Genomic DNA, 25,649 nt, shown 5'->3' on the forward strand with positions numbered 1-25,649 from the left:
AAGCAGTGTACTGGTTCAGTACACAGTGACTGAGGTTATCTAAAGAACAGGGATACACTTGTTTTTTCAATCAGCATTTTGCTATTTTCAGTGAAGTTAATGCCAAGAGTGGAAACAATTAATTAAATCAGGCTACAGTTAGAGTGAGTTAATGGGCCTTATAATATTACAGAGGTTTGTAAGCCTGTTCACTTGATTGATGTGTGTTCAGGGTAGGACTGACAGGCGAGTTTTGCTTCTCTGTTTGTTTTGCCAGCCATGTCGCCAAGACAGGAAGCTCTTGCCCCTTCTCCCTTTTTCTCTGAATTAGGCTGGAGGCGGTAAAACGTGGGGGCTGGAAGTAGAAGCAACATTTGGATGATTTATTACCACTTGAATCTGTGCCACCTGTTCTTATACAGACTCTCTGAAAAAAGAGTGCTCTTCCTGGATCTAAAGGCAGAGGAGATGACTCATTTTTGCCTAAATTTTTCCCATCATAAGGATATCCATTAGCACTTCCAAGCTTAGAACTATCAGACACTAACAGTCTCTCTTGTGAAAACATGTTTGGTATTATTTTTAGACCTAAAATTATACCATGGATCTAACCCTTCTATCTTGAGAAATGGACCCTTGAGAGAAACCAGGGTGTTTTGATTCTGTTTGTGTGAAAGTGCATCTGCTTATCTCGTGTCTCCTCTCTCCCTGGATCCTTGGGTTTCAGTCAGTAGGATTTTGAGTTACTGGGAATCCTGATGACCTGCACTTGCCAATAGGTATTCTTGTGCCTTTTGTACAATTGCTTGCCTTGTGTAGCCTTAGTCCTAATCCAATGGCATATTTACCTTTGCCCTGACGCTTGAGTCATAATTGTATTTCTCAAGTGATGTTCCAGTCATGCCACTAATCCACTTGAAAAGCCTTGCAAAATGCTCTACATCTCGAACCCTTTAGAGCCTTCACTGAGGCACCTTTTATTTAATACCTTCTTTTTCTCTGCTTATTCCTTTCTGAACTAGTATATTCCCACCTTTGTGTTTTATTTGCATTTACTGTGTAAATAGTAGTATGTACTTCACTCAGATGAATCTAGTTCTCTCTTCTATAAGAACCTATTTTTTAACTCAGGTGGGGCATAGACAGGCCATCACTTCCATATCTAAGTAATATCTAATTATTTTTAATCCAGCATCCCAAAGTTACATTAGTTCTAAGCTCATATAAAGAGAGTGGTATTTATGCACATATATTTTCAAATTTAAGTTCCTTGCAGAGGAGTTCTGCTTGTATTGTAAACATATTATATGAATCAGTTTATTACATTTTGACCTAGCTGACAAGCCAGTTGTGGGAACAGATGTCTCAATTGTAATGGGCAGAGAGAAGCCGGAGTTACCCTTACATTTATTAATGCAGATGGTTCCTTGCAGGTTTAAATTGTGGTTTTAAAAAAAAGAAACAAAAAACATGCAGCTTACCAGCCGTGTATACTTGACTCTAAGTCTGTTTCCCTTTCTATAAAATGGGGATAGCAGTATCTGCCTCACAGAGTTGTGGAGGACTAAGTAAGAGAAGGCATGTAAGGAGTGTAGCAAAGTGCCTGACACACCCGGACCCTCAGCATATTGGCTGATATTGCTGTCCTGATGACTCTCCCATTTGACTCTCAGACCACAGGGAAAAGGAAACCCTGTTTTAACATGTGGTAGATTTTTCAGGCATAAAAGTAGGCAACAAGTTTTCATGAATTTCTAGGTCTAAGAGGTTTTTCATATGTTTTGTGGAAATAGCATGGTTAGAAAGGAACACATTATTTTCTCTTTAAGATGTTCCTTAGTATGTTAAGGAGTCACGAAGTGCAATGCCTGTAACAGGAGACTGCCCACACGTGCACCATGTAAGTAAGATCTGTATATGTAGAGAATCCGGGCGTGCGGGGAGTGTGTGCAGTGAATTCGCTTGTCTTACCAGGTTCCCACTTAACAGACACACTGCAGCTGAGTGTGGCTATAAATATGGCTATTGCAAATATGTGTTTGGTGTTACTCTTAGGGTCACCTGTATTTCATTCTCCAAAAGATTTCCAGGGCATATACCTTCTCTTTGATTCTGACAAGACTCCTTGACAGGATGTTTTCATAATAAAGAACTCATAAAACACATCCAGAGAATCCCATTTTCTCACCTCTCATCAGGACAATGTCTTTAATATTGTTTTAAATATGGTGACTGGTTAATCTTTCTTGTTTTAGGTAAAGTATGGCTAGTTTTAACTTTTTTCTTCCTTGTCTTCTGTACGGCACCGACCCCAAACAAAAACAGGCTGTCAAGATCCAGAGTATCTCATTATGAGGCAGTGTGGTTCAAAAACTAAACAATTATCTGGGACCCACACAGTCTGAATTTAAATCCTGGCTCCACCACTGCCTCTGTGTGACTCTCAGGAAGCACTTCTGAGTCTTAGTTCCTTCATCTGTAAAAAGGGAATAATCGCATGTAAGGTACAGGTGGTGGTTGTGTGCACAAAAGGGTATAATGGTCATGAGCAATCAGTGTTTCTCTGCTCTCCGCAGGCGCCTGTCAGTTTACGAACATTGATACTGGATTCCTTCCTTTACTGTAACCCAGCCTGTCTTTTGGTTAAGCCTGAAATTCCATTTGTGGTGGTCTTTCACTTGGGCTCCCCAGGTAGCGCAGCAGTAAGGAATCCACCTGCCAGTGCAAGAGATAGTGGGGTCGATCCCTGTGTTGGGAAGATCCTCTGGAGAAGGAAATGGCAACCCACTCCAATATTCTTGCCTGGAGAATCTCATGGACAGAGGAGCCTGGCAGGCTACAGTCTGTGGGGTTGCAAAGAGTCGGACATGACTGAGAATGCATGTCTTTCAATCAGATGAATTTGTGGGTCCTTCCTCACCCAGCCTAATCCAGAGTAAATCAGACAAGCTTCTGTATAATTGGAAGTCAGTTTAGATGCTCCCAAAACAGTTCCCTGGGATTGTGTTCCATATACCTCTTCACAGAATGGACTGTACAACTATGCTGTCAGTAAACACAGCGCTCAGCAAGGACTCACCTGCCTACCTGCTTCCCAGCAGTTAAAGAATGTCCTTTATTTACCAGATGGCAGGAACAAAATAGGAGATACAGCAGTCTGAGAGCTCAAAGTAGAAAACTAATCACCATTTCCTACAGTTGGCCACTGGTAATTATGTCCGCTTTTGTTTCTTCGCTGAAGATACCCTTTGCCCTGCTATTAAAACCGCCACACCCCATTCCTACCAGCTTTCAGTCCGTCTCTGTGCCTTCTCTGGCTCTAGCTTCCACTGTCTTGTGTGACAGTGGAGGTATGTGAGTAAACATTTTCTTCCTGAAAAATTGAGGCAGGGAGGAGAGAAGTAGTGCAGACAGCAAGAGATGAGTGTTCCCACTCCAATCCTCTTAGCCCAGAGAAAACTGAAGCTATTAACACATCAATCCAGTTTTGGCATCTTTCATCCCATAGCCTGAGTGTTTGAGTTACTAAGTTTTTTGCAGTGCCATTCCATATATTAAAGAGAAGTTGGCTTGAAACACATGGGAGTAGAATTATTCCAGGGAACATTTTCCTATTATGCTGGGCATTGTTCTACATGCTGGGAAACCGCTGAACCAGACAGACAAAGCTCCATCAGAATTTCCGTTCTCGTAGACGTGTGCTCCCTCGAATGCCTTGCATTTGTTAAAATCTTAAATGGTCTGAAAAAAACAGATTTCTGTATCCTCAGTAATTGTATTCAGTAAGTTTGGCTAAAAAACGCAGTGTTTTGTAGTGTTACAGCCAGGGAGCTATGGGAATGCAGTGCAGCGTGTTTCTCTTGATGAGGCGTTAGAGCTTGCTGGGGCTGCTTTTTTACATTATATTTTGTGTTTTCTAGTATGCTTTCTAAAAGTCTTGAAGAAATACTGTGAGGATATATATCCTTTCTGGTGTGTGATCCTTTCCCCCCATTTATCTGACTGGAAATGGCACTTCTGGAAGGGGACAGTATTTTAAAGTTAAAAGCTCATTAAAACATACCTCTCCCACATAGCACTTTAACAATTATAGTGTCTGTCTTCTCTAGGTCCTGATGAAGCTTCAGCCCTGATAGTCAAATAGTGTCTGTTTTTTTTAAAAAGAACTAGATATAAAATCAAACAGAGAAAAAGACAGTGACATTTACAATTATATTAAGCAAGCTGTCCCAAGGAGTCCAGGTGTTGCATCACACAGGAATGTAAGGAAGAAGACTAAATGGAGCCTGGCTTCTTAAAAAACCACAGCAGTGGTACTTGGCACTGTATGTTCTGACCAACATCTGGTTTATCTTCAGGGTCTCTGATGTGTGTAGTTTGCAAATGAGAGCTCTATGCTAATGTGATGCGTCAAGATACCGAAGGAGGTGCCTGGAAATAAACCAGTTCTTTAAAGTTGTTTGTTTTTTTTTTCCCTCTCCATTTCAGATATGGTTTTGGAGAGGCAGGGAAGCCTAAATTTGGCATTGAACCTAATGCTGAGCTTATATATGAAGTTACACTTAAGAGCTTCGAAAAGGTGAGAAAATACCAACTTCTCTGAAATCATGACAGATTTTCTTCTCCATCCACTTCTTGTAAATTAGTATCTTACATTACCAGATGGTATAGATAGAAGGTATTTGTATGTCGTGCTTTCCATGACCGAGTTTGTCCCCTGTCTCTGATGCTGCTCCTAAAGCACAGCACAGCTGATACACAACCAAGGAGCCCAGGGTTCTTATTTTGTTCCTGTGTGTCAGCCTTTTTTTTTATTATTATTAACTTTTTTGGGTAGAAGCCAAGACTTGTTCCCTTATTTGTTCCTAGACTTGTTCTTTTTGTACTTTTTTTCCTGGGTTGAAGACAAAAAGGTTCATGTTCTTGCCAAGCAGCTCCTTGGGGGAGTGGGGTGCAGTTTTCCAGGGCTGAACGGGTTGTACCCTTCACAAGAGTTGCAAAGAGGCCGTCATTGTGGCTCCAAGTTATTATCCAAAATACAAGGCTTCGTGCACCACCAGGCTCCATGACAAGGGACACAAGGAACAAATCTGTTAACCTTAGACCTTTTCTTTTCATACCTGTCCAAGTAGAAAAAAGTGTTGGCCTCAGGATCCAGAAATGGCATGCCTCCTTGAGCATACTTCCATCTCAGATCCACCTCTGGAGGCTCCCAGCAGCAGCTTCCCTGGACAAACAAAACATTTGCCTGAGCTGGGTACACTGTCACATCCAGCTATGTCCCTGCCCACCAAAGTCTCCCTTCCCTGAGAGCCTTGTGAGTGCATTTTTTAGACATTTTTCATCCCCTCCCAGTGCTACCTCCATGTTCCTTACTTTAAGCTTTGGACTAGAAAATGAACATTTTTTTGTTATTAGACACAGAAAGGAAATCATTGTCCTGAGGGCCTCTTAATGTTGGGCTGAGAAAGGGGAGGACAGCTTTGGGATCCTCTCCTAATGGTGATGCTCCGGATCATAACACAAACAGACACATGCTCTTTTCACAGCTATTGCTTGTTGTCAGATAATGTCTTCTGAAGTCCTGATCCTCCAAAGTTGTCTTCATGGCACAAAGTTGTTTTAAATAGGGAAAAAGGGATCTTTTGCACATGGTTATTTAGGCCTTTGGCGTTCTTGTTTCCATGTCAGTAAAGTAACCCCCACCCCTTCCCATCGTGGCCCTGTGGCCCTGGCCCACTCAGGCGCCCTCTCACTCCTGAGTAGTACTGTGGTACACCACAGCAAGCCTGTGCTCAGTCACGTCCCCAAGGGCACATTTGAAACCACGTGATCAATCCATGAAGATACAGCAGTCCAACATAGGAGCACCTCAGTATATAAGGCAGCTGTTAATAGACATAAAAGGAGAAATTGACAGTAACACACTCATAGTGGGGACTTTAACACCCCACTTACATCAGTGAACAGATCATCCAGACAGAAATCAATAAGAAAACACAGGCCTTAAATGACATATGACAGTTAAGACAAGATGGACTTAATTGATAGTTATAGAGCAGTCCCTCCAGAAGCACCAGAAGACACATTCAAGTGCACATGGAACATTCTCTAGGACAGGTCACATGCTGGGCCACAGGGCAAGCCTTGGTAAATTTAAGAAAACCGAAATTGTATCAAGCATCTTTTCTGACCACAGTGCTATGAGATTATATACTTGAAACCATGTGACAGTGTGTGATGTTGTTGGTAGCAACATGATTTAATTTTCTGTTTTGTAATATTAAGAACAGACTTATAATCCACTGAAGCTTCATAATTCTTATCAGTAAATTGACAATGGCTGTGTCAGTGCTTTTCCCCTAAAGGACCTCTCAGATTGTGATGTTGACTCTCTATGATCCAGCTGTTCTTAATAAAAGTGCAATTGTCCCTGGACTCATATCTGTAATGTGGGAAAGTAATGATACACACAAATTAGCAGGTGATCATGAAAGTGCTTGTTTATGTCTTTGCATCACCTCCGTCCTCCCACTTATGTTTTCCTTGAAATTCCCCAAGTAAACTTGTGCTAGTTTGGAGGCTTCAGGTCTGATTGTTTCACAGTGAATATAGACAATTACATGACCTGGAATTTTTAAAACTGTGTTTGAGTATATAACTGTGACTTGCCTGCAGTAGTGTTCCCATTTTAGAGTTAAAAACTGAATCTTGAGAGAAACAGCTTGCCAAAATTGTAATAACAGTATAGCAGCAGAATGAGAAAAGAGGCCCCAGCTTTCATTGTGTGGCCTCACCTTGTAATTCTAAAGATGCACTCTTAAAGAGTGCTCAACAGTCCATGTTTCTTAGCCTCCCTCTTGAGCAGCGTGGGTCAAGCTACACCTTTGTTCTCATGGAGGGTGAGTTCTAACCTACCAGCATCAGCAAGGGCACACAGTTTTAAAAGCCACTGTGTTTCAAGGTGTAGAAGTAGCTATAGTTTTTTCTTAGTTTTTTCAGCTGATGCTTTTTCCTTCTTAGTTCATCTAACCATCGTCACGCATTTATACAACAGGCCAAAGAATCCTGGGAGATGGATACCAAAGAAAAACTGGAGCAGGCTGCCATTGTCAAAGAGAAGGGGACTGTGTACTTCAAGGTATGTTGAGTCTTTGTACAATACTTTCCATCTCAAAGAATTTACTCAACTATCAGTGAATTGTGCTGATATCCCCTATCCTGAATTCTGTCAGTACCCTTCAGGATAAGAATAAGCCTGAATTTTTACAAGTCTGTCATTTTCAGTATAAGAAATGATAAGGCAGAATGAATTAGTGTGACACAGAATACAAATGCCTCTTTTACACATTCTGATCTAGACTGTAACCATCCATAGCATCAGACCAGGTCTGGCTTGCCCACTCACCGTGTATCAGTTAAGGCCTCAAGCCCTGTGCTTGGAACATAGTGGGCCATCACCAAGTGTTTGTGCAACAAAACAAAGAATGAATAGAATAATTGTGAGCAGATAGTAGCATTCAAAGGGATAAATTTCATATCATTTTCCCTTTCCACTGTTTTGGGGAAGTCACTTAGGTACATGATAAAAGTTCATGCACAGATTTCAAAAGGAACTGAACCCAATATAAAAAGTACAAAGAGAATTTGTTACTAGATTTTTAAATAATAAATTGTTAGGAATCAACATAGGGTTGCCAGAAAGGCTAGTAACTCTCATTATTCACTTTAACAGTGACACCATGAATATAACACCATCTGTCACTTTACCCGCTTAAATGAGTTGAGTGGGTACAAATCATAACTTAAAGCATTTCTTACTGTGGGTGTAGATAATATATATTTATTTATAACTCATATATACTGGATTCCCTGGTGGCTCAGAGGTAAAGAATTTGTCTGCAATGCAGGAGACATGGATTCTATCCCTCAGTTGGGAAGATTTTCTGGAGAAGGAAATGGCAACCCACTCCAGTATTCTTGCCTGGGAAATCCCCATGGACAGAGGAGCCCAGTCGCAAAGAGTCAGACACAACTTAGTGACTAAATGACAATATCAACTCAGTGTAATAAAACAGCTTAGCTGTTCAGAAACTAATTGGTTGCTGATGACTCAGTGTTGCAAAGCCAGGTATCATATAGCTGTGTCCTGAATATATACAGAGAGATGGCCAGAATTTGTAACCAGCAGCAGAAATCAGTGCTAAAGTAGCTATACAATTATTTAACTTCATTGCGTCTTAGCATCATAACTACAATAGTGATTTGTGTATTTCATAATGTTATGAACCCTCTTAAAATTACTGATGTTTGGATAAAACCTGGATCATACATGTTATTTTTAACATGCAATTTGATAGACAAAATCTTTCAAAACATTAGTCTATTGGGGAAAAATTACTGAAAAGGTTCAGAACCACTGACCTAAGACTTTTTCTCCCAGAATGTCTCTGAACGTTTTGCACTAAAAAAAACTTCCCTGGAGGCACCTTCACATTTATAGGTAACAGATCCCAGCGGCGATCCTAGTTTTAGCTATACGACTTTAGAAATGGTAGGTGGGTTCCTATACACATTCCCTTTTCAGATGTCAGGGCAAGTTCCAGTCTGCCTAGCAGCCTTCCTGGGCCTCGACTTTTCAGGGTGTGTGACTTGGGCACAAGCGCAGGGGCCTGGTGTGGCGGCCAGAGCAGAGATGGGGCACGGTCATGCCACCCACACAGTGAGCCCTATTCTCAGTGACCTGTCGGCTTGGTTTACACCTAAGTGGGTAAGTCTCTGCTCTTAGTAGGGTAGAATTGTAGAAAGCTTTTAAATGAAAGTGATTTTGGTGTTCAGAGTGTAAACTCCTCATATGAACCTCTGAACACTAAAGAAAGGTAGGAGAGGATGTCTTCATTTGGCTCTGAAAATAATTATTAAGCACATGTAACATGACGTTGCACCCGGCACTGTGCAGGTCAGCTAAACAGACAGGATTTGTGCCCTCATAGCTGGCACCTGGTCAGTGTCTCTCTCCTCTGACTTGGAGGCAGAGTGGGAAGAAGGCTGAGGATACTTCTTACCAAGAGGTTCTTGCGCCCCCTTGTGCTCCTTGGGGATAAAGCATTCTTAAAGCAGCTGAGTGAAGGGTCATCTTTCAGCCACAGGACCCTTTGTAGACTCACCAGGTTTTGCTATGTTTTGACCACCATTACTGAACCAGGAAGCCAGTGCTCTGATTCAGAAACAAGTTGTCCATGACTCTTGGATTTTAGGAGTTTAGGTTAAAAACTCAAAACCCTCTTTTGCTCCAGAAGAGTGAAGGAAAGAGAAGACTTCTCAACCTTGGCACAGTTGACATTTGAGGCTGTAAAATTAATTCTGTTTGGTGGGAGGTTCTGTGCATTTAGCAGTAGCCCTGGCCCCTACCCACTAGATGCCAGTGGTACACACACATTCTCCAGTCGTGACAACTAAAGAACATCTCTAAACATTACCAGATGGTCACCTGGGGGCAGAATCACCCTAGTTGAGAACTCCAGTTTTAGTCCATCAGAAGCAGAAATAACACAAAGATCTTTGCTCATTTTAAGTTGAGATATAAAAATTATATATACTATATATGAAAGGACTATTGAGAAAGTAAAATGCTCTTTAAGTGTAAAGAACATGTACATAAAGTCTAATACTTGGGGGTTTTTATTTTCTTTCAGAAACTATAGCCTCTCTACCATTCTGATAGTCAGCACCTACCGAAGTGATCGGATCTGGTCTTTGTCCTCCCTGGCTCTTTCCTTCCTCTATGACAATATATTAGATAGAAAGGTAATTAGAGGAGGATGAGAGAGAGGAAGAAGAAACTAGACATAACAGGGAAAATGCCTGCCCTTCTCACTGAATCTAAACAAAAGGACAGCTTTCATTTTCACCCATATCTCCATTTTGCTCCCAGTGATTGAAAAACTTGATTCCATAGTTATATTCCTTTGACCTTAATATTTACTTAGCAAACCATCATCAAGAACCACCTTGTGTTAAACCCTGAATATTCCAAAAGGGATAGGGCATGATTCCTGTCCCAAAAAGCTTATAATCCAGCAAGAGAAAAGACAATGACAGAAAATGCCAGCCCCTGAAACTGGTAAGGACTTCACTCTTGAGTAGTGGGGCCTAAGGCTATGACAAACTACAAGGACAGCCAGCCCCCAGCTTATACCTGTGTGAAAGCAACATGCATCCGGTAGAAACCATACTTTGAATTTGGGTTTGCCTCTACCCAGACTGGTGATGTCATCAGCAGTGAGCACAGCTCCCAGCCATGGGATCACGGGGCTGAATAACCGACACAGCGGCTCTGGACCCACACACCTTTCTGGTTTTCACTTTCAGGACAGTATTCAATAAATTACATGAGATATTCAGCACTCTATTATAGGCTTTGTGTTAGATGATTTTGCCCAACTGTAGGCTAGATCACAGTGAAGGTAGGTCAGGCTAAGCTATGCTATTCAGTAGGTGAGGCATATGAAATGCACTTCAGTTTCCCTGGGCATACTGGGGGGTGATCCCCATGTAAGCTGAGGAAGACTGTACCTTCATATCCAGGCCCTCCACTTGGAACTGTGTCTACCCCATCCTCATCACCGGAAACTGACATCAGGGCTTCCTTTCTACAGTAATAGAGCATATGTATCATTCATGTGAATTATACAGTTTTTATTCACAGTTGTTACTGAGTGAAAATATAATTAAGAGAAAAGTCTTTCTCATGTAGTCAGGTGACTAACACCTGTGTTACTTTTGTTTTATAGTTATGTATGCCGGACAGCTGTTGATTGTGTATATTCCCCAGGTCTGTAGATCAGTGGTCAGCAGACCGCAGCCTGTCTCTGTAGGCAGGGCTCTCCTGGGACTCAGACCACAGCCTGTTTCTGTAGGCAGGGCTCTCCTGGGACTCAGCCACCCCTTTGTTTATATATTGTCTGTCGCTGCTTTAGTAGCCAGGACAGAGTTACAGCAGAGACTGTTTGGTCTGCAAAGCCTAAAATATTATCTGCCCCCTTATAGGAAAAGTTTGTCAACCCTTGGTTTAGCTAACGAAGATCTGCTGGGTTTGGGACTAGCACTTACCAGAATATAGTATCCGCTGTCCAGGGCTGATTATCAGGAGAAGGGGAAAGTAACTTCCCTTCGAGTAAACTACTGACATAGTCTATAGCCACTCACAGGCCTTATGAAAAGTTTGGTAAATACTGGCACCAAAGAATGTAACTCAGAAGCCTTGATGCCCGTGTGCTGAAGAGAGTGAAATGGTAAATGCTGGCGAAGAGCATCACAGTGCCCACCCTGCAGCAGCTCAGAGGTCACTGGGGTTGAGAAGGAACAGGGAGAGGTGTCTGGAGAGCAGGACACTCGCGCACCCTGCTTGGGATGAGGGGGTGGTTCCTTTCTGAGGATCTGCTTCGCTCCGTTTGAACTCGCTCCAGAGCCAGGACAGCAAGTAATTACTAGCTTCTCTCTCTCAGGGAGGCAAGTACATGCAGGCGGTGATTCAGTATGGGAAGATAGTGTCCTGGTTAGAGATGGAATATGGCTTATCAGAAAAGGAATCGAAAGCTTCCGAGTCTTTTCTGCTTGCTGCCTTCCTGAACCTGGCCATGTGCTACCTGAAGCTCAGAGAGTACACCAAAGCCGTGGAGTGCTGCGACAAGGTAGAGTGTCTGCGTGTGGGATGAACGTTACATAGCCCGGATCTTTTTCCCTGTCTTCATGCTTAGTCATCCTACACTTCCTCTCAGCCAGGGTTTGGGTTTTTTCATTTTGTTTTGTTTGAGATTATTTATTTCTCAGTAAGAACTGGGAAATTCAGAAAGTTTTTTTTTTACTACAGTCATACTTTCCTTATGCCTAGACTGTTTATAATACATTATGAGTTAAAAGTTTTGATAAAATTAAGCAATATTTATCCATGACCTTAAGTCTGTGGCATTTGGTACCAGGTTACACAATTTTATAAAAACAGATTTAACTTATTAAGCCTTTTAGGTCTTTAAGAAGAGGCTGTGATGGTTCATCCAGAGATATTTACATATTTTTATTATCATATTTATTCACTGCCTAGGATTACACATAAATAATTTGCAAGACCCACAAAGCATCAGCACCCTCATTCCATCTGTGTTGTTAACATGGTAAGCAGTGCCTAAGCACTAACGACTGGTAGAAGTACCATATGTATGACTCTGTTCTTTTCTATACTAATGATGCTACTGTGTCAGGTATGAGGTCCCAGAGTGAACACTGTACATTTTACTATGGGTACAAGCTAGTAACTGGATGTATCTTAAAGACAGACAAAGGGAACAAGAAAAGCAAGCAACTATTTCAGGCCTTCTTTGTAAGATTGAGTTTTAAAATTTTGAGTTTTGTGGATCAGTATGTTATATGAAATATATAACATGATATATTAAATATATTAAATGGCATTTTGCCTGAGAGAATAATGTTACTGTTACATTTTTAAACCTTTGTTGTTCTTTCTTATAAAAGTAGTATAAAGTCATTCAATATTCAGACATTACAGAAACATCTAAGAATCTGAGTCCACTCATAAAATTCCCACTGACCCTCTCCCAAGGCCATGGTCATTCACGTCACACGCACATTCCTCTTGTTTTTCCATTTCCATAAGTAGAGTAACATGTATGTGTACTTTTAATGAGAATGTATAGATTTATAGTTCTATAAAATAAGGCCATCTTTCCACATCTTATCAGTTCATCATATTCTTTTTAAAGTCTGCTTAGTATCCAGTGTATGTATCTATCAGTTTATTTAACCAACCCGTTTTGGTAGATTTCCAGGGTTTTGATATTACAAATTATATAGTGTCTCTCTGCATATGTATGGGATTATTTCTCTAGGATAAAATCCCTAGAAGTCGAAATACTGGGTCAAAAGACATTCTGTCAATATATTTAAATATGTTTAAATTTTAATACTTTATATATTATTGAATATTATCAGTGATTCCTCAGTATTATTGACAATAGAAAATTCTTATTTTCATTTTTAGTTCTTGGTTACTAATTAAGTTGTACATCTTTTCATTACTTGTATTGAAATAACTAGTATTTCTTCTCTGAATTGCTTGTTTACATCCTAAGATTATTAAAAAAAAAAATAACCATTTGGTACTTACACCTACTCCAACTAGGTTTGCTTTTTAAAAAAATAACCCTATTATATTTTTATGGAGGTTTGCATGTAAATATATTTGGATTAGAATTTATTTTTGTGTTTATGAGGTTAGAATCTAAATCTTATTTTCTACATAGAATCTCTTATTTTCTACATGGATAGTCACTGTTTTAGCCCCATTTATTGAAGTTAAAATCCTTTTTATACATGATATATGTTACTATCTTTGTGATTATTAAATCTTTTTTATATACATACACATGAATCTGTTTCCAAATGCTTTGTTCCACTAACCTGTTTTTTCATGGAGTACTGTTTTAATTTTAGTAGTTTAATAGTATATCTTTTTTTCTGGTAGGTCAAGTCCCCTCATTATCTTTGAGTTTACAGAAATTTTCTCAGCCAGTCTTAGGCATTTACTTCTTCCATTGGCATTTAAAATGAACTTCTCAAAAGCCCTCCTCCCAACCCCCCTTGGGATATTTATAGAAACTGCATTAAAAAAAGAAATGAATTTGATTATTTTGACCAGTAGTATATAATTGCCTTGAGCCTGGTCTTTTCTAAGTCTTTTGGCCAGAGACTTTTCTCTCCAAATTCCCACAAGGTACATGGCATTCTTTCTAAAATATAGCCCATCTGTCCGCAGGCCCTTGGACTGGACAGTGCTAATGAGAAGGGCTTGTACAGGAGGGGTGAAGCCCAGCTGCTCATGAACGAGTTCGAGTCAGCCAAGGGCGACTTTGAGAAAGTGTTGGAAGTAAACCCCCAGAATAAGGCTGCAAGACTGCAGATCTCCATGTGCCAGAAAAAGGCTAAGGAGCACAACGAGCGGGACCGCAGAATCTATGCCAACATGTTCAAGAAGTTTGCAGAGCAGGACGCAAAGGTACGTGCAGAACCCACCCACCTTCAGGTTGCGGGAGGACGGACCGACCGCACCTCTGACTTCCATCCTAAGGAGGTTCCCATAGGACACAGGCCCAGGAAGACAACCCGAGAGGCCACGAGGAGGGAAGAGGACTTCAGAGCTGATCAAGGCTGCTTGGATCTAGAGGACGAGCCGGGAGGGTACGCGGTTCAGTTCACCAGAGGCACAGTTGTGAGGCCCTGGCACGTCCATGCAAGAGAAGAGGGGAATTAATTCCCTAGAAGTGCACTAAGGCTTTTATTATTATTTTAAAAGCCAAACACAACACTTGCTTGTAGAAACTTCTGAGCTTCCTAGGAAATAAACTCTGAGGGGGAAGCCCCACCCCATGCCCTTTACTTTGAGGCTTGAGAGCCAACCTAGCAACCCAAGAGGAGCAGTCAGCCCCCCGGACCGCTCAGGTGTATTCTGGTCCTCACTGACCGTCCACTCAGACCCTCAGTCACGTGGACTTGACAGTCAAAGCTGTCCGTGGGGTGGGCTGGTCACTTTAACCAAAGAAAAGGGAAAGCTCCCAGGTTAACTGTGGCAGCAGCGCTGGGACTGACCAGCTGTGAATCCCAATACAGTCGTGTTCACGCCCTCTTGTGTTAGACGTGACCATCTAGAGGAGCCAGGAAGCAACTGGACATTTCTTTTTTCCTCTAACCCTCTTGATTCCTGTTTGTTCCTTAGGAAGAGGCCAGTAAAACAATGAGCAAGAAGACTTTAGAAGGGGTCACCAACGAAAAAGAAATAGGAAGTCCATCGATGGACGAGCAGAAAGCCGAAGGGCACGTATGACACCACGCCACGGAGGGAAGAGTCCTAACACACTCGGCCCCTCCTCCATGGGCTTTCACCCAACTCAGGACTAAACAGTGTTTAATGTAAAGTTTGTTATAGTGTATGTGATTCTGGAAGCAAACAGCAAAACTAGTAGCTTCCCAAAAACCACCACCCTGCTGCTGCCCAGAGGTCTCATCGCGGGGGCGGTGTGGGACCACTCCAGGTGGAACAGAGCAGCGTCTGTCAGTGTGGAGAGTGAGCCAGCACCTTAAGTCCTGCTCATTTCAGTTGATGTCAACTTGCAATATCCAATTCCGGGTCCCTTAAGATCATTCTAACAATTGGGGGCTGTCTGTTAGGTTTTACATTTGATTGAACTTTAATAGCACTGCAGAAACCTAGAATTCAATGCTTGATGAGTTTCTTCTTTCCTATAGTTGGGCAGGGGAGAGTTGAGGGTGGGGGAGGTTTTGTTTTCCAAATGACTGAAGTGCTCTGAATGCAAGCTGTTGCATTTTTAATGAACAGAACCCACTGTAGAGGGGCCAGGTCCCGCTCAGGTCCACAGCAGCATCACACACTTGAAAGCCAGAACCTCAGAGGCGTCTTGCTTGCTGACTTTGCCGCCTTAGTCAAGCAACCCCTCTGTGAGAGCGGTTTCTGCCCCGCAGCCTGTCCCCCAAGGGGGACCCTGTCATTCCTAAAACACTCTTCCATGATGGTGAGAAGGAGGTTCTGGATTAGCCTTCCCCACTTTGGATGAAGTTCTGAGACACTGAAATGTGAAGAAAGCAGTCAGAATTGTGCTTTTTCTTCCCTCCTCTGTCTGTCAGGAAAGAATGTTGCATCCAGTAATGCCTGCTCATTGCTACCGTTCAGTTTCTCACTTCCATTCTGATCTCTCCTATCAAGAATTTCAGACTTGTTCTTATATCTTTGACTTGGAGTGAGTTTTTATTTAACCTATCTGTCTAGGATCCTTGAAGCATTTTTTGTTGTCTTTTTAAAATTCCTGTCTCATAAACACGTGTATACTGATATATGGAAGTTTATTTACACTCCTATTTTTTTTTTTGACTTTTTACTACTAAGTAGCTTAATTTTTAAAAACAAAATCTGTGAGGTTGAAAAATCATTGCTCTTCTACATTAACCATTTTCCTTGCAGGTTTGACATGCTGTAGCTTTCTTTTCCTGCACTGATAGCTGCTTTGTTCTGGTATGAGTTGTGGAAAAGAGTTGAAAACAGCTTCCCATGCAGGTACATCTAGCCTAAAATCTCCAGTACTTGGGCATTGAATTAGGGCAAGTCTTAAATACGAACATGTAGTTGAATTTTAGTCCTTACGGGTAAGCAAGATTAAGCATGGCTTTCTAGTCCCACAGCCTAAGAAATAAGAAACACTCATAGGAATGCATTTGGCAACCCAAAAAACATTTGTTTCAACCTAGAACATCTCACCTTTTTAAATCCTAAAAAACACTGGCAATTATGTTTTAGATTCATTTTTATTTTTATGGTGGTTTTAACAAAACACTTTTATTCTTGGGTTAGGACCCATGTTAAAACATAAAAATAAAGTCATTTCCTTTTTATACCAGTTTTCGTCTCTATGGAACAAATGGAATCGAGTTTCTCCTTTAATGATAACTAGAATTCCTTTTAATTTCTCATGTACACACTTGTCTTTTTTCATGAGGTATTTCTTTAAAAAGCCCCAATCTCACCTAGAGAATATAAAGCAAAAGTTGATTTTGCTTATCTGCTTAACTGCCTAGTATTTGTAGCTCTGTTGACTAGAGCATGACTCCAATGAGGCCAAGATTGAAATTAGATCCTAAAAAGGCCAGTTAGATTTTTGCAGGTAACAAGCAAAATAGTATTCCCAAAACTAGATTCTCTTAGCCCACTGTCTCCCTAGTGTATGTTATGGGTCACGGGAACAGAAAGTGTGTGGAGGGGGGAGAGGGGAAGGGTGGGCAGGTGGTTCAGAGGAGACTATTACAAGGTGCCCATCACCGCTCAAGACAAAGAAACTTCATGTATTCTTGTATCAGATTCAGTAATTTTAAACAATTTGTCTAGAAATCAACTGTCTCTTAGACTGCATTTGGAGTGGTGAGACAGATGAATTAATAGCAGATTGGTTTTTAAAACTATTCAGATGTACTTTTTTGGTGTTCCTTAAATAAATTCAGAAAAACAAATGTGATTTCCCATTATTCTTGTTGTTGTGTTGTTTTAATCGCTAAGTCGTGTCTGACTCTTTTGTGACCCCATGGGCTGTAATCCACCAGACTCCTCTGTCCATAGGATTCTCCAGGCAAGAATACTGGAGTAGGCTGCCATTTTCTTCTCTAAGGGATCTTCCTGACCCAAGGATCAAACCCGCTTCTCCTACATTGGTGGGCGGACTCTTTACCACTGAACTACCTGGGAAGCACCCCACCCCCACCATTATTCTTGGTTTTGCTCAAATAGTCTTCAATAAAAAGGTTGTTTTGGTTGGGAAACTACTTTGGGGGCCCAGCTGAAAAAATGAAACCTCAGGAAACTGACAAGAGACAACACTGTCCTGCTCTTTGCTCTAAGACACAACTTGAGATTAGCTTTGGGGTACAGGCAATGGAATTATGCATCTTTGTTCAAATGAACCAAATAATCAGAAGAGAATTCTGTGTTTGCATTAACCAGTAGACATTCCACCATTTTCATTGTAAGGTAGGTTCAGTTTGGGAAGTGAAGAGGTTTAATTGTGCCCTTTAATAAATATGTAAAATATAAGTAAGCATGTGTCAGGCCCTGTTGTGTGTTAAACAAGTATTTCCTAAGTAGCATTTTTCTTGGATATTCACACTGTGAAGGCCTAAAGAGCTGATGTCACATACATTGTGAACCCTTATTCACAGTGCAAAACAAACCAGATATTAGATCCTCACTAGAATCTGGCTGCAGCAAGAAAAGGCAAAAGGTTTTCCTCTGAACCCTGCTCCTTTTGAGCAAACACTTCAGTATCTTTGTTTGGAGGGACCCTCACCTTTTTAACATAATCAAGGGCAAGTAGTGGAAACTTCAGTGTTCTGCCAGGCATTGACATGGGTAAGGTTGGTACGAGTTGCTAAGAACAGTGCATAGGAAAAGCTGCCCTGCAGCCACAGGCTTAAATGGGTCATAACTACTGGGTGCATCCCATGCGTCAGACATTTAAACCCCCTTTACGCTTCCACATGTAAAAAGGATGTAGCTGCTGCACTGTTGCCATCTTCTGAATCGCACAGAAGATCATGTGGTCCTTACTGAAACTATAAGAAAGGCATTCTGGGATATGTATTTCAAACCTGGCTTAGTTGACACATTATAAATATTTCCCAAGTGTCTAAGCCTTTCCTGAGGCATTAAATATTTCTGTCCTGGGTCTACTTGGATGATGTGCTTTCTTAAATAACTTTAAAGCCAAAAATCATAATGCCTATAGCAAGAAGTTAGCTACTTAAAAGTTTGACCAAGGAGATAAAGCGGAAAGAACAAGTGGCTAATGATTAGTACTTGGCAATGCAATGACTAACTCTAGTTACTCTACTGATTTGATATCTGCTTACAACCACGTTTCCACAGTGAGAACTTCTGCTCTTTTCAGTGTAGAAACATGAACCCGCCTATATGACCTTGCCCTAAAACAGATACCAAAGTCTTCCTAAAGATGACACCAGCCTAAACACAGTAAACTCATGACTGTCTGCTCAGACATCAAGGAACTTATACGTTCCTTTATTCATCCCCATCTCAGCATCTAGCACACTATACCCAAACTAGTACTCAGTAGATACCCAGCAAATTGGCTTCCTCCCCTTCATATCTCTTACTTCTGTGGCCCTTCATTCCTGTCACCCACCTTGAAATGTGGAGGCCAGAACGACATGGTTTCCTAGCAATCCCTGCAACCTAATCTTGGTCCTTGAGGTGCTGGGAACCAGCCAACAACTTGACTCAGGGTGGATCTGCAAAATGCATCTATGGTCTTGGGGCCACAGTGATCTTAAATCTATTTCCACTCAAGGGTAGATCAAATGTGAGGTGAATGAGGATTCTGGGAAGATTGAAGAATAGGAAGCACCAGGAATCTCCCACCGAGACAACAGCTACAGTGGCAGAATCTGTCTGATATAACTATTTTGGAATTTGGGAGTTTATGAAAGCCTTACAACTTCCAGGCATGGATGGTAAACTGTAGGCAGTTTTTGTTCATTTCAGCTAGCACAACAGAAGCTACCCATCCACTACAACCAGCAACATGGCAGGCAGCTCTGCAAGTTTTCTGACACAGCTTGTGGGAGCTAGGGTGGGCAAAAAGGACTCTGTTCCCTGGATATTGAGGATCTGTGCCCTGAGTGGGATTTCTGCTTGATTACTGAGATGCAAAGAGGTAGGCAGCTGTTGGCTCATCTCGCCCCATCAATGTAAGGCTCTGGCTCAAAAGTCCAGCAGCGTTTTGCATCTTCCCCTCCCTTTTAAGAGCCAAACATTAAAAACTAGCACATTCAAAAACAACTGCCTATATGGGAAAAATGAGAAAGACCACATGTGTCCAGGGAAAGGCTCAGAAAAGACCTGAGAAGACGCTACGTTTGCACTTCAGACCGACTCTCAGCACAGAGACAGCCTACAGCAATCAAGAAACCAAATGAACAAATTAAAAAATACATGGGGAGGGAGGTGGGAGGGGGGTTCAGGATGGGGAGCACGTGTACACCCGTGGCGGATTCATGTTGATGTATGGCAAAACCAATACAATATTGTAAAGTAAAAAAATTAAATAAAAATTAAAAATACAGCAAAACCTGGAGGAGGAAAATCTGATTTCCAGAATGAATTCCACATTATTAGATTCAAATGGTCAGAGTTAAACAACAACAACAATCACAAAGCACACAAAGCAGCAGGAAAGTATGGACCAACTGGTGGAAAAAATGATTCAACAGAATCTTTCCTTGAAAAAGGCCTCATGGCAGATATATTACCAAAATTTTAAAACAACGATCTTAAAGATGTTCAAAGAACTAAAGAAAGATATTATATGGAGAAAGTAAGGGAAGTGACGTGTGAACAAAATGGAACTCTCAATAGAGATTTTAAAAACCTAAAGAGAAACCAAAAGGAAATTCTAGGACTGAAAAGTACCATAACTGAAATGAAAAATTCACTAGACAGACTGAAAGGCAGACTGAGAAGACAGAAGAATCAGAGAACCTTAACATCAGATCAGATCAGATACTCAGCCGTGTCCGACTCTTTGCGACCCCATGAATCGCAGCACGCCAGGCCTCCCTGTCCATCACCAACTCCCGGAACCTTAACACAGGACAACAGAAATTACTGAGACTGAAAACGAAAGAAAAAAAGATGGAAGGAAAGTGAGCACAGGGCTTCCCTAGTGGTCCAGTGGTTAAGAATTCACCTGCCAATGCAGGGGACACAGGGTTCAATCCCTGGTCTGGGAAGATTGCACGGGCTACGGAGCAAGTAAGCCCAAGAGCCGTAACTACCAAAGCCCACACACCTAGAGACTGTGTCCGCAAGGGAAGCCACAGCAAGGAGATGCCCTTGCCCCACAACAAGAGCAGCCCTTGCTCGCTGCAACGAGAGAGAGCCCACATGCAGCAATGAGGACCCAGCATAGTCAAGGGTAAATTAAAAAATTTTTTTCCTGCACCCTCTGCATTGGAAGGTGAAGTCTTAACTTCCAGACCACCAGGGAAGTCCCTAAAAAAAATTTTTTTAAGTGAACAAATGGGATGGGGAGGGAGGTGGGAGGGAGGTTCAGGATGGGGAACACATGTAAACCCATGGCTGATTCATGTCAAGGTATGACAAAAACCACTACAATATTGTACAGTGATTAGCCTCCAATTAAAATAAATAAATTTTAAATAAAAGTGAACAGAGTCTAAGGAACCTGTGGGACACTACCATATGGACATTGTGAGAGTCCAGAAGAAGAAAATGAAGTAGTGAGAATATTAGAATAAAGGTTAAAAACTTGTCAAATTTGATATAAGACATAAATGAAAGCGAAAGCCGCTCAGTTGTGTCTGACTCTGTGATGTCATGGACCTACACACTCCATGGAATTCTCCAGGCCAGAGTACTGGAGTGGGTACCCTTTCCCTTCTCCAGGGGATCTTCCCAACCCAGGGATCGAACCTAGGTCTCCCACATTGCAGGCAGATTATCAGCTGAGCCACAAGGGAAGCCCAAGAATATTGGAGTGGGTAGCCTGTCCCTTCTCCAGCAAATCTTCCTGACCCAGGAATCAAACCAGGGTCTCCTGTGGATTCTTTACTAACTGAGCTATCGGGGAAGCCCAAGACATAAATATGAACATCCTAAAAGGTAAATGAACTCCAAGGTAGATTGACTCAGAAATCCAACCCAAGACAGATTATAAATAATGTACACTCTCAAAAGCCTAAGACAGAGAGCAAGAAAGAAGTGAACCACCACATACAAAGGATTCTCAATAGGATGCTGAGTGGATTTCTCACTAGAATATTAGAGGCCAGAAGACAGTAGGTTAGTATATTTAGTGCTAAATGGAAAAAACTCAACCAAGAATCTCATATCCAGTCAAACTGTCCTTCAAATATGAGGGAGAAATCAAGACATTCCCAGGTAAACAAAATTTGATGGACTTCATGACCACTGGACCTGCACTGTAAGAAATCCTCCAAAGTAAAACATAAGGACACTGGAGAGTACCTTGAAGCAATACAGAGGCCTAAAGATCTCAATAAAAGTATATCAGCAATTGGAAAAGCTAATACTAATATAACAATGATTTTTAACTGCACTTGGTTTTTTACACTCTGCGCGATAATAATACATTTAAAGAAAAAATTATAACAACTTCCCTGGTGGTCCAGTAGTTAAGAATTCACCTTCCAAAGCCAAGGACCCAGGTTCAATCCTTGGTCCAGGAAGATTCCACATGACAAGGGGCAGCTAAGCTCGTGTGCCGCAACTATTGAAGCCCACACACCTAGAGCCCTGCAACAAGAGCAGCCATCGCAATGAGAGACCTGCACACCGCAACTGGAGAAAGCCCGCGCTCAGCAGCAAGACCCAGCGCAGCCAAAAACAGAAAGAAATTCTACAAAAAAAGAAAACAATTGTTACTGTAAAAGTATTATTGTAACTTTGGCTTGTCACTCCAAATCTTGTTTTCTACATAATTCAAGAAGCTAATGTAATTAAAAGAATGATTAGTTTATGTTTTTGGTCCATACGATATAAAAAGATGTAATTCAGTGACACCAAAACTGAAAGAGGTGGGCACAGAGCTGTAAAAGAGGTTTTTTTTTAATGTAATCCCCATGGTAACCATAAAGAAAATATCTACAGAATATATACACAAAAGGAAACAAGAACATTTCACTTAAAAAAAATCAACACAAAAGATAGGAACACAAGAAATAAGGAACAAAATGCTTTAGAGCATACAGAAAACAACACAGTGACAGAAGCCCTCTGTGTATCCGTAATCACTTTAAATGCAAATGGATCAAACTCTTCAATCAAGATTGGCAGAATAGCTGAAAACACAGATCCAGCTACATGCTATTTGCTAGAGACTCGCGTGAGATCCAAAGACTTAAAAAGTTGAAAGGATGGAAAAACATATTCTATGTAAATACAAAACAAAAGACAGCATGAATGGCTATATTAATATCAAAAAACAGACCTTAAATCAAAACAGGTTACGAGAGACAAAGAAGGACAGTATAGGGCTTCCCGGTGGTACAGTGGATAAGAATCCTCCTGCCGTGCAGGGGGACCCAGGTTTGATCCCTGGTCCGGGAAGAGTGCACATGCCACAGAGGAAAGCAGCCCCAAGTGCCACAACTACTGAGCCTGTGCTCTAGACCCCACATCCTGCAACTATGGAAGCCTGAGTGCTGCAGCTAGTGTGCAACTAGTGTGCCCATGTCTAAAACGACGAGCTAACGCGCCTAGAGCCTGTGCTCTGCAACAAGAGAAGCCACCACAATGAAGAGGAGCCCTCGCTCACCACAACTAGGAAAGCTCATGAGCGACAATGAAGACCCAGTGCAACCAAAACTAATGTTTTGAAAAGGACAGTTTATATTAATGAAAGGCTCAATACGTCAAGAAGAGAAACAATATAAACATGTATACACCTAAAGACAGACTCGACAGACACAAGTTTGAGCAAGCTCTGGGAGCTGGTGATGGACAGGGAAGCCAGGCGTGCTGCAGTCCATGGGGTGGCAAAGAGTTGGATACAACTGAGCAACTGAACTGAACTGAATGACAGACCATCAAAACAAATGAAGCAAAACTTAACGGAACTGAAGAGAGACGTAGGTCTAAAATAGTAGTTGGAGACATCAATACTCAACTTACAAAAATGGAGAGAATAATCAGGCATAAGCTAATTAAGGAAACAGGACTCAAGCAATGTAACAGACGACCTAGATCTAAGATACACACGCAGAACACTCTACCCAGTAACAGCATACACATTCTTCTCAAACGCACATGGGATGTTTTCCAAGGTATATCATACTTTATGCCACAAATTATGTCAATAGATTTTTAAAAGATAGATACAATCCAAAGAATACTCTCTGAATATAATGAGATGAAGTAAGAAATCAATAATATAGAGAAAACTGGAAATGTATTTACAAGATCATGGAAATGAAACAACATACTTTGAAACAATCTATGGAGCAAAAAAAAAGAAAATCAGAAGGGAAATTAGAAAGTACTTAGAGATGAATGAAAACGAAAAATACAACATACCAAAACTTATGGTACATGGCAAAAATGGTGCTAACGGAAATTTTTAGCTATAAACATGTTAAAAAAAAAAAACCAGGAATGTTTCCAGTCAACAATCTAATTTTGCAACTTAAGAACCTAGAAAAAGAAAAGAACAACTAAAACTAAAGGCAGCAGAAGGAAGGGAATAATAAAAACAAGAGCATAGATAAACAGAATAGAGAAGAGAAAACAAAGTCAGCAAAACCAAAATTGTTCTTCAAAAAGATCGACCAAATTGACAAACCTTTAGCTAGGTGGACTAAGACAAACAGAAGGAAGACGCAAATTACTAAATCAGAAATGGAAGTACGGACATTTCTAACAATGCTAAAGAAATAAAAAGGATATTGTAAGACAGTGCTATTCTATGCACAACTGCACACACACACACACACACACACAATAGACACCCAATGAAAGAGACAAATTCCTACAAAGAACACAAAACCTAGCAAAAGTAAACCAAGGGACTTCCCTGCTGTCCGGTGGCTGAGACTCTGTGCTGTCAATACGGGGGCAGGCTCAATAGTTTGCATGCCGCAATTAAGATCTGGTGTGGCCCAATAAATAAATAAAAATAAGTATCTTAAAAAAAAAAAAAAAGACTAAATCATTAAGAGACAATCTGAGGAAGCCAGAGCATCAGTTGCTGGTGGTCTTGCGCAGCCCAGAAATGAGGCAGGGGGAGGCAGCTCTCCACCAAACTCTTCTCAGTGATGCTGCAGCAGGGCCTGCAGGGCAGCCTGGCAGCAGATGGGTACGCGGCCACCCCAGCCTTCCACACCAACTTCAGCCACCTGTGGCCGCGCCTGCTGGGGTGCATGTGCTGCCTGGCAAGGTGCTGTGTGTCCAGGTGGCACACGTGCCCATGGCTGTCTCGCCTACTAGACCTATATGAGTGGATGGAGTCTCCTATATTTTCCAGGGAAAGGATGATATCATTTTGGACCTGAAAAAAATTCTAGAATCCGCATGAGTGGTCTGATGTACTAGTCTATGGTGTACCTGACATCAGGTATACCTGACATCCGCATGATGTACTAGTCTATGGTGTACCTGACCACCTTCAGTTTGTTCCTGTTCCCTGGAGAAGCACTTACCCTGGACCCTGGCTTTCCACAGATTCTTCTACTTTTTACAACACAATGGCCATAGCACACCAGAGTCAGCTTTCACTTCATCTTTCTTAAGATAAAGGAAGCAAATGCAGATGGAAAGGCCCCAGAGAAATGAGAAATCAAGGACTCCCTAAAAGTGACTGTTCTGTTTTCTTTAAATACAGAGTGGATGGTCTGCAGATAAAATACTCTGTTACCTGTTACATACTCCATTTTAATTTTAACAGACCCAACTGTATTTTAATTAGCAATGTTAACTTTAAATTTTATTCAGTTTTTTTTTCCATTCTGATCTGAAAGTATTCTCTAATTTTTTAATTTCTCTAATGTTTTTATTTCTCTAATATTTTGGTTAAAATAAGGAAGAATGGCAAAATGATATTTTATAATCATTGCTATTTCTATTATAATTTTTAATGCAGTTGATTTAAAGAACACTTTTTTGATTGTACACATCCCCTTCTAAAATCTCAGGTTTCTCCTAAATGTTTTTGGATCAGACTACATTTTATATCAAAAATAGTCCTTTTAAAAAATTTCTATTTCTATAAAATTAAATGAAGAAGATGGAATAACCAGATTTCCCCCACATACTGTATAATAATTTATTGTTATGCTTATCCTAAACTTCTGCAAGTACATTTTAGTCTTTTGTATTCTTGTATTGTGGTTTTATATATAGTAACATTTACAATCTTTAAATTAAATTCATTGGTATTAAGTACAGTCATAGTGTTGCACCATTATTATCACCATTGATCTCTAGAACTTTTTCATTTTCTCAAACTGAAACTTGGTGCCCATTTAATCTTTCATTTGTAAGAAAC

At 41.0% G+C, this 25,649-nt stretch overlaps 1 protein-coding gene and 1 long non-coding RNA gene across 4 annotated transcripts in view; both read left to right on the plus strand.

Annotated features, from left to right (window-relative positions):
• FKBP5 (FKBP prolyl isomerase 5) overlaps positions 1 to 17,082 on the plus strand; it is a 120,591-nt gene extending 103,509 nt beyond the window's left edge. For all 3 annotated transcript variants that reach the window (XM_070361211.1, XM_070361210.1, XM_070361209.1), the window contains 5 exons: positions 4,468 to 4,558; positions 7,037 to 7,120; positions 11,487 to 11,672; positions 13,811 to 14,050; positions 14,768 to 17,082. In XM_070361211.1, coding sequence (XP_070217312.1) covers positions 4,468 to 4,558; positions 7,037 to 7,120; positions 11,487 to 11,672; positions 13,811 to 14,050; positions 14,768 to 14,875 — 709 coding nt within the window. In that variant the 3' untranslated portion in view covers positions 14,876 to 17,082. The remainder of the gene's footprint in view (positions 1 to 4,467; positions 4,559 to 7,036; positions 7,121 to 11,486; positions 11,673 to 13,810; positions 14,051 to 14,767) is intronic.
• LOC138985039 (uncharacterized) lies at positions 5 to 4,452 on the plus strand. Its single transcript, XR_011462276.1, has 2 exons — positions 5 to 758; positions 1,809 to 4,452. It is a non-coding gene; the product is annotated as an uncharacterized lncRNA (long non-coding RNA).
• Positions 17,083 to 25,649: the final 8,567 nt, after the last annotated feature.

Source organism: Bos mutus, chromosome 23 (genome assembly GCF_027580195.1).
Source record: "Bos mutus isolate GX-2022 chromosome 23, NWIPB_WYAK_1.1, whole genome shotgun sequence".
NCBI classification, from domain to species: Eukaryota; Metazoa; Chordata; class Mammalia; order Artiodactyla; family Bovidae; genus Bos; species Bos mutus.